General features: G+C 38.9%; 2 protein-coding genes and 1 long non-coding RNA gene across 9 annotated transcripts in view; 2 read left to right on the top strand and 1 right to left on the bottom strand.

The window, feature by feature from the left end:
- DHX36 (DEAH-box helicase 36) overlaps nt 1–3,582 on the bottom strand; it is a 52,733-nt gene extending 49,151 nt beyond the window's left edge. The window contains exon 1 of the mRNA XM_026497323.4: nt 3,258–3,582. Coding sequence (XP_026353108.2) covers nt 3,258–3,512 — 255 coding nt within the window. The 5' untranslated portion in view covers nt 3,513–3,582. The remainder of the gene's footprint in view (nt 1–3,257) is intronic.
- ARHGEF26 (Rho guanine nucleotide exchange factor 26) overlaps nt 1–14,015 on the top strand; it is a 504,613-nt gene that overhangs the window by 170,168 nt on the left and 320,430 nt on the right. The window lies entirely within an intron of this gene.
- The window catches only part of LOC113254085 (uncharacterized), a 68,138-nt gene continuing 57,687 nt past the window's right edge, over nt 3,565–14,015 (top strand). For 3 of the 5 annotated variants that reach the window (XR_008960679.1, XR_008960676.1, XR_008960677.1), the window contains exons 1-3: nt 3,635–3,802; nt 4,939–5,033; nt 6,322–6,413. This is a non-coding gene — a long non-coding RNA (uncharacterized LOC113254085). Of the gene's footprint in view, nt 3,803–4,938; nt 5,034–6,321; nt 6,414–14,015 lie in introns of all 5 variants that reach the window. The other 2 variants (XR_003315643.4, XR_008960678.1) reach the window with 2 other exon arrangements.

The raw sequence follows: 14,015 nt of genomic DNA, 5'->3' as shown, positions 1-14,015 counted from the left end.
CCTATAACAAAATCAAACTCTGTTCTTAAGCTGTGTCCATCTTCCTCCATCAAGCCTGTTTCTTATATAATCATTAACATGTCATTTAATACTTGCTCTCCCTTTGCTCCAGATAAAAGTGCTTTTGAATCTATCTCCTAAATCACTTTAATCTGTCCACTTTCCTCCATCTCCACTCTCGATGTCCTAATTCAAGCTATCATTTTTCACTTTAATTACTGCAAAGGCTACTTAACTGGTTCCCTGTCCCAGGACTGCCTCTTTTCAATTCATTCTCTATACTGCTGCCACAATGAATTTAAACACAAATTCAGTCATTTAATTTTTTTGCTTCAAATGATTTAATGGCTTATAGGAATTCTTATGGAAAAGTCAATGAATTTCAAGGCCCTGCTTATTTTCCCAGTCCTAGGCTTTTCAAATTGCTGCTTATAAAATTAAAGGATCATGACCAGTATTAGCAAAAAAAAAAAGAGCAAAAAGGTACCAACAACACACCCAGAGCAAAATACAGATAATTAAGTATTATTTTATGATACTTTTTGTTCAGTTATACATGTGTGTGTACTGGGTGCAAATTAACGTATATTCCTTTCTGTGGAAAGTGGTCAAAAAGTTTGAAAGCCACTGCTCTACCTTCATCTCACCACACTAAACACCCTATTCTCTATTCTTTGAGTTCCTTGAACATGTTCCTCTTAACCTCTCAATTGTGGCACATGCTGCTACCTCTGCCTGAAAATCCCTTTCCAAATCCCCCAATTGCAAACACATGCTTTGCTATCTTTCAACTTTCAGCTTAAGGGTTACTTTCTCTGGAAAACCTAGAATCCTCTTAGTTTGAGTTAGGTGATAGCCCATATTCTCATTATAATACTTTAATATTGTACTCTATCCCTCTAACAGCCCCTAACACGCCACAATTTCTGTAAGGTAGCGACAGTGCTTAAGATAGTGTCTCACATATTTCGGATACTCAAAAAAAAAAAAAAAAAAAAAGTTGAAAGAAAAAAAAGACATTGTTGGAATACAATAACTTGGTAAACAAAGAAATTACTTAAAAAGTAACTAAAAGCTAAGAAAATTGACTGGGAAGCAATCACATATGGCTGAAAGTGGGCCCAAAAAAAAAAAAAAGAAAAGGTAGGATAAACCAATCTTTGAAAAATGGTCCTATTTAGATTGAGAAGGTAGAGATGAATTTCAGAGAGAATGGTATGATAAAAAACAAAAAAGAAGTATATTTACAAAAGCTATAATTACACCATATTGGGGACATGGGCTCAGTACACAGAAGGAAACCTGGTATACTGAAGCTATATTACCAAGATTTCCTGTAAAACATCTAGTTAGGATGCAACTGAAATGTATTCAACTCAGACAGAAGTGATCTGGCTTCCCAAGTTGTGAGAGAATGAGATGACCTAATTTTTGCTTCTGAAAGTACCATCAGTGGTTCTACAAAGGACAGACTCAGTGGAAAGCAGGAGTGGAAGCTAGAAGACTCATTACGAGGCCAAGAACACTGAACAAAATAGTGGCTTGCTCTGTGCAATAACTGTTGTAGAGACAAGTGGTTGGATTTAGGATATATTAAGAAGGCAGAGCAGACAGATTTGCTGAAATAAAGAAATATCAAAGATAAATCCTGTTTTTGCCTTGCAAGTGAGTAAATGGTAGTAACATTTACTAAAATAGTTTGGGGAGAGGGTAGAAATCCGGAGTTCCATTCACAATGACCCATCACGCAACTAGCTACAGATGGAAATAATAATGAACAATCTTTCCTGATTAAACTTTTCATCTATCTACGTCTTATTTTCCCAACCAATATTTCCTAACATCATTATTTCTCCAGATTCCCATGGCAATATGCAAAACGCCTTCTGGGAAACGGGCTAAACAAAAAAAAAATTTTTTTAAAGATTTTATTTATTTGACACAGAGAGACAGTCAGCGAGAGAGGAACACAAGCAGGGGGAGTGGGAGAGGAAGAAGCAGGCTCCTAGTGGAGGAGCCTGATGTGGGGCTTGATCCCAGAACGCTGGGATCACGCCCTGAGCCGAAGGCAGATGCTTAACGACTGCGCCACCCAGGCGCCCCTGGGCTAAACAAAATTTAATGAAGAGTAACTTTCTAGTTACTGTGTACATCCTTTTATAGCAATCAGCCTATTATTCTTCCAATTTCAAGATGACTTAGATAAGCTCCCCTTCATTAAAAAAAAAGTTTGCTCAATGAACAAGTTAATTTTGGGCTGACTATATATATATATATATATATTTTTTTTTTAAAGAGAAGAATGTGGTAAGGTGTGAAGATAAATGGATAACGCCAAAAAACACTTCAATGAAAACAACATAGATAAAATAGAATGATTTAGAAACAGAAGCCTAAATGACGATTTAATTACATACATTCTGTATCTAATATGAAGGGTGCTTTTAAAGAAGTTACTAAAGACGTCTCAGACTTATAGCAAGAAAACTTGTTTAATTAAAAAAAAAAAGATTAAAAAATTAAAGTTCCGAACCAAGGGAGTTTTAATGCTTCCCTTACTACAGATCTTCAAGATACAAATCAAATGGGCAATCACCAACCTGAAGAGACTAAATCAAACCATGTTTTGAAATTTCTTCTATTTCTAGGATCCTAAGTTTCATTCTCAAAGAGAAGCTGCTAATCAATAGAACTCTCCCCAGCTCAACATAAAAACAAAAAATCCCCTGGGTTTAGGGCTATTTTAATACTAAAAATGAAAGCTAGACTATTCTTTTGAACGACCTACATTCAAAATAGTGCTTGACAGCTTTTATTCTGCGCAAACGTATATGTTATGAAGGCGGCCGCGGTTTTCGAGCTCTTCAAGCAAATAACTTAAATAAAAGTGGCCATAATTTTGCTAATAGAAAGGGTGGCCAGGGATACTATGACAGTGACACCCCAATAAAGTTAATTTCGGGTAGGACCTGAACTTAACATCTGTTTTGTTCACAGTTCTCACGTCCTTAAAAGCAAAATTCAGCTTGCATAAATCCTAACTGCTTCGGGTCAGATGAGCATGGCTAAAGAAAAACGACAAAATATCCGCTACCGGAAGTTTTAGCAGAATACCTTTGCATACTTCTTTCCACTTCACACAGCACATGCACCAGTTAAGATACAACAAAAAAGGCAACGAAAAGGTTAGGGGCGGCGGAAGGGGAAAAAATGTCTGTCCTGTCTTATCCCTCTCCACTATCGAGTCTCAGATTTACCTCCTGCCTCTCCGCTTCCTTGTTCTTCTGTCCCTGTTTCTTCGCATACCACAAGCCGATTTCGCGGCCTTTCAGGTGCCCGGGATGTCGGCCTCGGCCGCCTCGACCACCTCCTCCTCCGCCGCCGCCGCCTCCGGAGCCTCGGTTCCCTCCACGGCCTCCTCCATGGCCCCCACCATAGCTTCCTCCGTAGCCCCCGCCGGAGCTGCGAGGCCCACCATCCCGACCCCAGTTCTGATGGTAATCATAGCTCATTGTCCTAGCGGACTACAACTCGTGAGAACCTGCAACCGCTAGAAATGGCGCCCGGGCCCGGAAGCGGGTGCACGTCCGCTTCCGTTTTGCTTCCGGCGCCCAGCGCGAGAGGGAGGGCCATTGGAGCGTCACAGCAGCTGCTTCCGGTGACGTCACGGGCGGACGACCTCCGTGATCAGTAAGGTGGCGAAGGTGAAGTCCCGTTTGATCTGCCCTCTGTTGTCTGCCTTTGTACCTGTGGACGGAGAGCGAGAAAAGCCTCGCAGGTTTCCTTTACCCACGCCCAACATGTGAGGAAATGGGTTTTTGTTTTTACTTTCTTATTACCCGTAGTGAAATCCGAAGTTTGCTTCCAATTAGGCTCTGGAAAGGAGGTACTATTGAACCTGTGGATGGGGGCATTTTCTCCTAAAAGTCTCCAAAGAACCTGGGGTTGGAGGCGTTTTCTCCTAAAAGTCTCCAAAGAACCTGTGGATGGAGGCGTTTTCTCCTAAAAGTTTCGAAAGAAAGGAGTTCTTTTTTTTTTTTTTTTTTTTTTGGTAGCTGCCTCTGGAAAACAGGTTGACACCTGTTTCAAATAAGTATAAAACTGTTCCTGCCTCTCTTAAAGGATTGTCATTACTTATTGCCTTTATCCAACAGCGTAACAAGGAGCATGGCTGCCAAAAATATTTTTAAAAAAATGCTCTTAGGCAACTTAAATAAAAAGGCAGTTGAAGATTGATATGTTCATGTGAAGCCATTTATTATTGATTGACCAGGCCACTTAGTGTCTAGCACAGCTGTTCTTGAATAAATCAAGTGACTGGGCCACACAGACCTGAGTGTTCACCAGGGGACATCCAGCTCATTTACATATTTTAACTGATTTAAAGGTGCTGGGGATACTGAACAAGACAAGTGTGGCATTAGCTTTCATTTGTTTACAGTTTTGGAAAGGCAGAAGAAATGACTGTGCAATGAGTAAGAAAGGAAAATGCTGTGTGCTCTGAAGCGGTCCAGACTACATCTCTGTGGCATAAAAGTTATTTTGAGCAGAGGCTTGAGTTCCTGAAATATTTTAACTGCCTAAAAGCAGAACCTCCCAAAAGAATTCAAAAGAATTCAATTGTCATAAATCCCTTCCCCTGGGAGAGAAACTGACAAAATTGACTCTTATCACTGGAAACGAAATCAGCATCACACCTAAGCAGGAATTGTCACAAGACTATTATATATTCCATCTATTCTCATAAGAGCCTGATTTTCCTTCCTAGAAGTCGTTTTCCCATGAGTATCTTTCTCCTCCTCCCCTTCCCTATTAAGATAATATAGAAGCCCCAAGTTCCAACCTTCTCCTTGAATCACATTTTTATATGAAGTCCCACAGGTATGTGATTAAATCTGTTTCTTCTCTTGCTAATCTGTCTCTTGTTTTAATTTTCAGGCCCCCAGGAAATAAACCTAAGAGAGTAGAGGAAAAGATTTTCTTTCCAAACAGCCATTAGATGTTACAGCAAAATAATTTAATTTTAGAGTCCGGTAAGTCCTTTTTAAGGAATGCGAGGTTAAGCAGTGACTTTTGAGATAAGTAGACTTCAGCCAGGCTAATGGGGAGTCGAGAGATTGTTATAGGTGGAAGGAACAATGTGTGTGAAGAGAGATGATAAAATGTTGGGAGAGTGAGGGGCGCTTGGTGCCTCAGTCAGTTAAGCATCTGCCTTCAGCTCAGGTCATGATCTTAGGGTCCTGGGATCGAGTCCCATGTTGGTCTCCCTGCTCATCGGGGAGTCTGCTTCTCCCTCTCCCTCTGCCCCTCCCCCTGCTTGTGTTCTCTCTCTCACTCTTGCTTTCTCTCTCTCAATTAAATAAATATAATCTTTAAAAATATATATATTGTAGAGTGAGAAAAATCTACCGTTAAACTTAAAGACTGTTGGAGAGGACCAAAGAGGTAGAAAAGAGCCTAATCATGGAGGACCTTACATGAGAACAGCAGTAAACTTTAAGTAGGAGAGTGATAATTTTTGGCTGCTTTGAAGAGAAAGGAATGGAAGAAGCAAGAGTGGATATGGAGAGGCTAGTTAAAAGGCCTCCCCTTAGGGGAGGAAAGATGGAATATGGAAAGGACTGGTTAAGAGATATTAGGAGATAAATAATGTCAGAGTTGATGATTCACTGGATGTGGACAATTAGAGGAAAGGGTCAGATAACTCCTGAGTTTGAGATTTGAATGACTACCAAATAAAGAGATATCATCTCATATCCTGAGATGAAGAACACAGGATGAGGAGGTTTTTTTGTTTTTTTTTTTAAACTGGAAGAAGAGTTGAGTTAATGCATTTAAATAATACATGTGGAGTTTGAGGAGCCCATGAAACATACAAATTGAGATGTCTGGAAAGTGGTTGGTTACATGAGTTGAAAGCACAGAGAGAGAAGACTGAGATGCGTTTTGGTAGTCCTTGGCAAATATGATTAAGACTATAGGAATGAATAGTTCCAATAAATATATTGGAATTCATTGGGCATACCTACTACAATAAGTATGTGAATTATTCCGTAGGTAAGATTGGGTAGGCATATTGGGGATTGTTGGGGCAAAATTTGAAGAAAATAGTGTGGATTGTTAGGTGAGAGAGTTTATGAACTGAATGGTTCTCCTCAAAATGTATATGTTAAAGACCTAACCCCCAGGGTAGCTGCATTTGGAGATGAGGCCCCTAAGGAAACAATTAAATGAGGTCATGAAGTTGGAGCTCTAATCTTATAGGATTAGTGTCCTTATAAGAAAAGATACCAGAGAGCTCATTCTCTCTTTCTTCTGAAGAAAGGCCATGTGTGAACAAGCCAGGAAGGGTGCTCTCACCAGGAACCAAATCTGCCAGCACCTTGATCTTGGACTTCCCAGCCTTCAAAACTGTGAGAAATAACTTTCTGTTGTTTAAACCAGAATAATACCATAAATAACTGGTACTTATTTGTTTATAAATAGTATTTATTTATTAAACCAATAAAGTGGTTTAATACCACTGAAACCTGTGGTGTTTTACTAAGGCAGCCTGAACAGACTAATAGAGTAATAAGACTAATAGAGAGTAAGTTGGGAATGCCTAGCATTTGCTAAGTATTGGGCTAGGCAGTTCACGTTTGTGATCAGCAGAATAATGACTCCCATAGACGTCCACATCCTAATCCCTAGAACTGTGAATATGTTAAGTTACGTGGCCAAGGGAAATTATGATTGCTAATCAGCTGACCTTAAAATGGGGAGATTATCCTAGATTATCTAGATGAACTGCATATAATTAAAAGTGTCCTGCAAAGTGGAAGAAAGAGGCAGAAGAGAATTTCATAGTGAGGTAGTGTTATCCCTATTTACTGATAAATTCTGTTATTTCTCTTCACTTCATGTTTGTTGATCCTAAGCAGAATCTTAGTTATCAATTTAAAATTATTAATTTTTCCTGACTTCTTTAGCATGAATTAATATAGTATTGCTTGAGGCTATTGCTTGAGGCAGATACTTTAGAACAAATGTCACTGAGTAAAAATCTGCGCAAAAGGAAGATTAAGGAAAGACCACAAAGATATTAGTGGGAAGAAAAGTATCAGTTGATACTTCGGTTTTTGTTTTGTTTTGTATTGTTTTGTTTTCCTGCTTTGCTTGCAACCAACAAGAATTCTTAGGTTACCTAATGCCAGAAAACAGAAGGAGTGACTGGCTCATTATAATTGCCATCGTTTCTCTTGCTGATGCTCCGCTTTGTCCTGTGCTCTGGGCAGGCCAAAAGATGTCTTTCTTAAATGTGCTCTCCACCGATCATGGGCTGGGCACAGAATGCAAAACCATTGCTTTCAAACCCACAGAGTTTGGTATCTAGGCCCACAGGCATGGGCCTCCCAGTCCAGCCACTTCTGAAATGCAGCAAGGGCGAGCCACACAAGACAACACCACTATGGGAAATGACCACAGTTTTCCCAGTCTTAGGGAATCTCTTCTCCATTTTCCTTTCCCCAACCCTGTGCAACAACTCTAGTGTAATTTTTCATGGGTCTCATGTTCATGAGGGACTGGGTGGGAGTTTTTTTTAGTGTTCCTCTTGGAAAATGGAATCCTTAATGGGCTCTTACCTCTTCTTGGTGGTGGGGAGAGGAGACATGCTGATAAGAGTAATCCTAGATGTATAAAGATCTGGCTGTTTTGGGGTGGGGTAGGGGACATGGAGAAAATGGCTCTTTTCAAATCAGGAAAAATACAGGAGAATTATTAAATAGCGCAATAGAGTATCTTGTCACATAAAATTTTGGAACTCAAATTGGGAAAATATTAGTTACATGGAAAGAGAATTTGTGGAGAACATTTCCTGACTATTTATAATAAAATTATAAATTTACTTAAAATACAACTCAGATGGACAAGGAAAATGTAAGATTTCATCATTATCATCATTATTTATTACTGATCTAATGTCTAAATTCCCTTATTGCTAGGCAACAATAGTGGAAACATCTTAGAATTGCTAGCTAATTTTCCTTATTTCAGGTAATTATGAAGTTTTTCTATTAGGCCTTTTTCTTTGTTCCCACTCTCTTAGGGGAAGACTTAATACCTGGGGGCTGGAATCATTTGGAGACCTCTTCATTGAGAGAGGGACCATTGATCCTGGTTTTTGCCTGGGACTGTAGCTGGCAATGGGCTGGAACACTTATGTATAGCCTCTCCGCCTCTCCATTTAGTTTCTCTGTGTGGTCTAGTTTTAGCCTCCTCACAGTATGGCAGCCTGGTTCCAAGAACGATTGTCACAGAACAAGGTGGAAGTACCTGATATTTTTAGTAACTAGCCTCAGAAGTCACATAGCAACTAGTTACTAGTTGAGATGGTAATAGATGTCCACCCAAGTTTAAGGGCAGTTAGGTCTCATCACACTATGGAAGGTCAAATTATAAGAAAAGAATGTGGGATGGGAGATATTGTGTCCATCTTCAAAAGATACAATCTGCTCTAAGTGCTAATGCAGGCCCTCTTCAAACCACATGGTACCACCATTTTGACAGTTTTACAGATGTCTTATGTTGTATCACAGACACATCTGCCGCTATCCATATGACAACTAGAAGTAGGAGAAAGGATGATATTTATTGAGTGCTTATTATATGTCAGGTACTACGAATAGGCATATTTTCTTCTCTATTTTATTACAGTTAGAAAGTCAAGGGATGAAAGGATTAAAAAGAATGAGACCTCCCCAAGGCAAGGATACCACTGTCATTGATATATTTCATGAGAAAAATGTAGTCTTACGAAAGTTAGAAAAAACTATGTGTCTGCAGCATTATTTATTCCTCCTTGCTTTAAAAGCTTCCATTTTCAATCACTGAAACTTCATTTATATGTTTATCAGAGACACTTTTGAAATACTAAATCAACATATTTTCAATCCTCTCCCCTATAAGTTATGTTCTCCAGTAGACATTTCACAATTATAACTCCAGAGAGGGGAGAGTGTGAAGTCTGCCTTAGGAAAGATCATTTGAAGGAATTAAAATCCCTAATACGTAGGAAGTAAAAAAAGAAGGAAGTCTTATTATAAGAGAGTATGGGTGGGGGGTGGAAAGGAGGGGAAGATATGTTTAAATTTTGACCTCCCTTCTTCAGCTCAGCTTTCAACACATTTCCCAATTACAGCTTTGAAAGCACACCATATTTTGAATTTTTAAAAAATCTCTGGTTATAGTTTTTAGTATAGCCAGTGTTAGTGCTAAAGAGAAAAGTTAATTATTGAATCCCTGCATTCCCCTGGAATTCTGGGAGATTTTACTTTTTCATTATCTGAAATTGATCTGTCCTTCTTTATTCCAATTTTGTCAGCTCCTATCACCAGTTTCCTTTTCTGACTTTTACAGAATCTTTTAGGCAAGTCAGGATTTTTTCCTGGTCTTCATTCTAGAATTGATAAACTGTCTTGATCTAAGAACACCAAACCTGTGTTCTACCCAGATCCATCAAGGGTATCTTCTTGAATGAAAAAGAGAATCATATCTTCATCATAGTAGTTTCCATATAACACAGAGAAGTTGTAGATCCTTAACCTTCATTTAGTATTTTACAATTTTATAAATAGTGGTATGACTAAAAGTTTTTACAGATAATCTTATCTGCCGGGGCTCTCTTTTAATCCCTAATCTTTCTAACATCCACTCAAGAATAACTGAGCTCTGCAGAGTAAGTGTAGATCAAACAGTGGTAGGGTCAGAATCAGAATCAGAGGTTGAAACTAAGCCTTCTGATTCCTAGCCCAATGCTCTTTCCACTGTACAGCCAAGGTATTTACACACTTGAAAGGTTATAGATTGTGGATATGTCAGGTAGAGTCTCTATAGAAAATAGCAATCTTAAAACAAGGTAATTCAGGGAACATTTATATATATACATGTTAAAAGTATGTATACAAGTACCAAAGATCTTTTAAAGGGATTATAAAAGATTTCATTAAGCTGAAGTTAGTAGCAACAGAGATGTAACTATTTCTAGGCCAAAGGTGGATGAAAAAAGGGAGTGAGTACCAGCATCCTGAAAGAAAATGGTATAGAGTCAGCTTTCTATAAGATGCAGTGTCTGCTGGTAAGGGTAAGATCCAGTCCAAGGTGATTTTTCAGGGAAGGAGGAATAAATATCCTGGCCTTACCCTCTTCCTTGTCTCTGATCTCTTGTTGGAAGTCCCCATTGGCCAAACCGAGTGGCAAGCAGAGAGAATTTGCTTCTGTCTGTTTACATGGTTGGTGCAAGTTGGTCTCTTGGTGCAGAGAGTAGGATGGAGAAGAGTAGAGAAATTTGCATAATCAGTGCTCTGGTCCAGAGCATACTTTGATGCTTTTAGTTGCAGTGAACTGTAAATATTTCAATAAGAGGCAGAGATCAATCAGAGAATTTTCTGTCCCTTTATTCTCTATCAAATGCAGATATTATCTGCTTTCAGCCTCCTCTTTGAATTTAATTGTCCAAACATTCAATGGCTCCAGAGGCACTGCTTTCTTTGTGATCTGGGGGATTTTACAGGTAGCAGTAGGAGTGGGGGGGTCCTCACCTTTAAGTTAAGTTTCTGAAAGCATGACATACTTGTCCTCCTTTTATTACCTTCTTTCAGGGTAGGTCTTGATGATATCCAATCATAATTTTCTTATTTCACTCAAAATACTGAAAGAATTTTTTAAAAAAGATTTTGTTTATTTATTTGACAGAGAGAGAGACAGCCAGCAAGAGAGGGAACATAAGCAGGGGGAGTGGGAGAAGAAGCAGGCTCCCAGCGGAGGAGCCTGATGTGGGGCTCGGTCCCAGAACGCCGGGATCAAACCCTGAGCCGAAGGCAGACGCCTAACAACTGAGCCACCTAGGCGCCCCTGAAAGATAATTTTTTAAAATGCTCTAATAGAAATATAAAAAGCAAATGAGGTACTTTTAGCAGGAAGTGAATAGGCATTACCTAGTTTCCTTTTTAGTTAACGTACGCATCCTGTGTTTTGGGAAAAGAAACATATAGATTAGATATAACTTGCTTCACAACTATAGAGTGATTGTGTAATTTATTTTCCAAGTCCGTAAATTTAAAGAGGATGCTATTAATTGTTTTGCCAGAAAAACAGTTGTAAATTGGGACTATCCCAGGCAAACCAGACATTTTGTCATCGTAACAATGAATTATTGTCACTGTCTGCTAATTCCATCTGTTTCTCATGAAAAGAAAAAAAAAATGGATTCCAGGATCCATATTATAAAGATTTTCTTGAGCATCTTGCATAACATTCTTTCCCTTGAAAACTACTTAATCTCATTAAATTAGTGGATTTTTCTCTGTCTAATGTAAGCAGACAATCTGGGAATTTAGAAAAAAGATGTGAATGAGTACTGTGAAAAAAATTTTTAATCAATGAATTTTCTTCTAAATAATGAAAATGTCAAGTCTTAAGGCTTCTATTAAGCAAGTAGATATGTGTCTTTACTACTGTAACCAGGTGACCATGAATTTGTCCAAACCCTAATATTTTTTGACCCTCACATTTTAAAGCTTCTGGGAATTGTATTTCTGCCAAGTGGTAGAAACTAAAATTTGCTTCCTAGATATTTTTTTTTCTTTTTTTCCGGAAAAATTACTCAGTGAGACTATGCTTATGTGAAGGTAAAGATTTTCCTCTGTAATAAAGTGTTTCAAGAGGATGTGAATCCAGGAATCTAAATTGTTCTGCATAATATTGCAAAAGATTGTCATTTGTGGTCATTTTGTACTGGGATTTTGACTGCCCAATGGCAGCAAGTTCCTGCTTATTCTTGAGAAGAACTTGTGTGTTTGTATATGTCAATGTTTGTTCATGTATTCTTTATGCATTTTGAAGCTGAGATCCCAAGACTTTGGGAAAGACATACAAATATGATTTTTCTTTGTATTGTAACTGGAGATGAGATCATATAAACAAATTGACCTAGGTTTGGAACAGTATAGAAGGTCTAGAGTCAAGGCCAAATAACTCAAACTTGGGAAGATGTACCATTCTTGGATTATGGTATGCATCTGACGACACCGTGGGGGGGGGGCACCATTTACGTTCTTTTATAGTATGGTGTATGATTATCTAGTTGGGGTCATAGCATGTGGCAGAGACTGGCTGCTAGCTGTTCACCAAATTTAGGTGTCTTCTTCCTGTGCTCCGATAGATATATATCTCAGTCTCTTTTGAAGTTAGGGATGGCTGTATACTGAGATGTCTCCAATGTAGCAGAAGCTGCAGTGGCTGAGGCGCTGCTTTTCCAGGCCATTCCTGGAGGAGTCCTTGCAGGATCCTCCAGGCCCTTTCTCCTCCTGCCAGCTTAATACAGATGAGGGTAATGATCATAAATGAAAAGGTGGAACTGCAAGATAGAAAGAGATAGATAGACCCCTGAACTATATCTTAGAGGAGAAAGCCTCAACTGGTAAGGAACATTCATTTCACTGCTGCTGCTTTTCTTCAACTCTGTCTTCCAAATCTCGCACAGATGCCTCTCTCTGGCAGATGCTAAACCTGAAATAAAACTTGCCGGCAAGAGAGAATGGAAAATATAGTTTTCAGGCTTCTAGCGTCTGTGATATATAGAAGACATTAGAAACATTGGGATTTTCCAAGGTATTAACAAAAAATAGATGCCAGAGGTAATTTTTTTCCTTAAGTTACCGGCTCCATAGAAAAATATTTAAGAAGTGTGTAATTTATTTAGTTACGAGGGAAATCCTTCCTATTTATTGAATCAGAATACAATACCATCAGCATCTCCACTCCTATCACCCTAATCCTAGCAAATATCATCTCTAACTCAGATGCTAAAAAGCCTCCTGTTTCTTCTGTAATCATATTTGTACTTGCATAGTCTTTTCTCCTTGACAGCAGTAGACAGCGATTTTGTATTCAAACGTGTCATTCCTTTGCTCAGAACCCTCTGATCACTTCCCACCTCATTTAGAATAAGATTCAAAGTCTGTACCTGGTCTGCAAGGCACTAATAATCTGCCTCTCCCTGCCCTTATCTGTCTTTATTTCCAATCACTTTTTCTCTTTCACACTTGTCTGCATTTACATTGAGCTCCTCAATGGTTTCACAAAATACAAAAGGCATACTTCCACTTCTGGGAACTTGATGTTACCTTTGCTAGAACTATGATTTCCCTAGATACATAGTATGTTTTATCATTTTATTTGACTGATGAAATATTACCTTATCAGTGAAGCCTTTCCTAACTAAAGTATTTGAAAAAGCACTCCTTCCATCATTGTCCCGTTATTTTCATTTTTTTCTTATCATTTTTATTACCTCTGCTACCTACATTCTGTCAATACATTTAGCATTACCTGAGATACATACATGTACACACGTATGGTGTGTAAATGTATAGTGTGGACCTTAACCCCGTGCAAAAAGAGGTCTCTCCCCTTTTGGGGAGGTTGCCTGTAGGCCCCCGAAGCATGTCACTTTGTAAGAGTGACTTTGTTTGTCTGGGACCATGGATCAGCCAAGTAGTAACAGTGTGCTTTAGGGTAGGGGCTTTGTGTTATTCCTTCTCAACTTGACTTCTTTAGGAGCTGGAAATCAGTCATGTGAGCAGTGAACCATGCTTACCACTACTCCTACCATGATGGAGTCCCAACAAAGACTCCGAACACCAAGATTCAAATGAGCTTTCCTTCTTGGCAGTACTCCTTATATGTTGTCTTACATTGATGTCTGGAAAGATAATGCTGTCTATGACTCCATGGGGAGCAGACAACAGATGTTCCACATTTAGACTTTTTCTGGATTCTGTTGTATGTGCTTCTTCTCTTGGCTGATTTTAGCCTAAATCCTTTCCCTGTAATGCACTATAACTGTGAGAATACAGCTTTCTGTAAGTTCTGTGGGTCCTTCTAGGGAATTATGGAAACTTATAGTGGTTTAAGGGATATCCTAAACTTGCAGTTGGTATCGGAAGTGAGGGAAGTCTTGTGTGGCCTGTGTT

This window comes from Ursus arctos, unplaced genomic scaffold (genome assembly GCF_023065955.2).
Source record: "Ursus arctos isolate Adak ecotype North America unplaced genomic scaffold, UrsArc2.0 scaffold_20, whole genome shotgun sequence".
Lineage (NCBI taxonomy): Eukaryota > Metazoa > Chordata > Mammalia > Carnivora > Ursidae > Ursus > Ursus arctos.
Note: the sequence above shows the minus strand (reverse complement) of the source record. Positions and strands in the feature narration are given on the sequence as shown.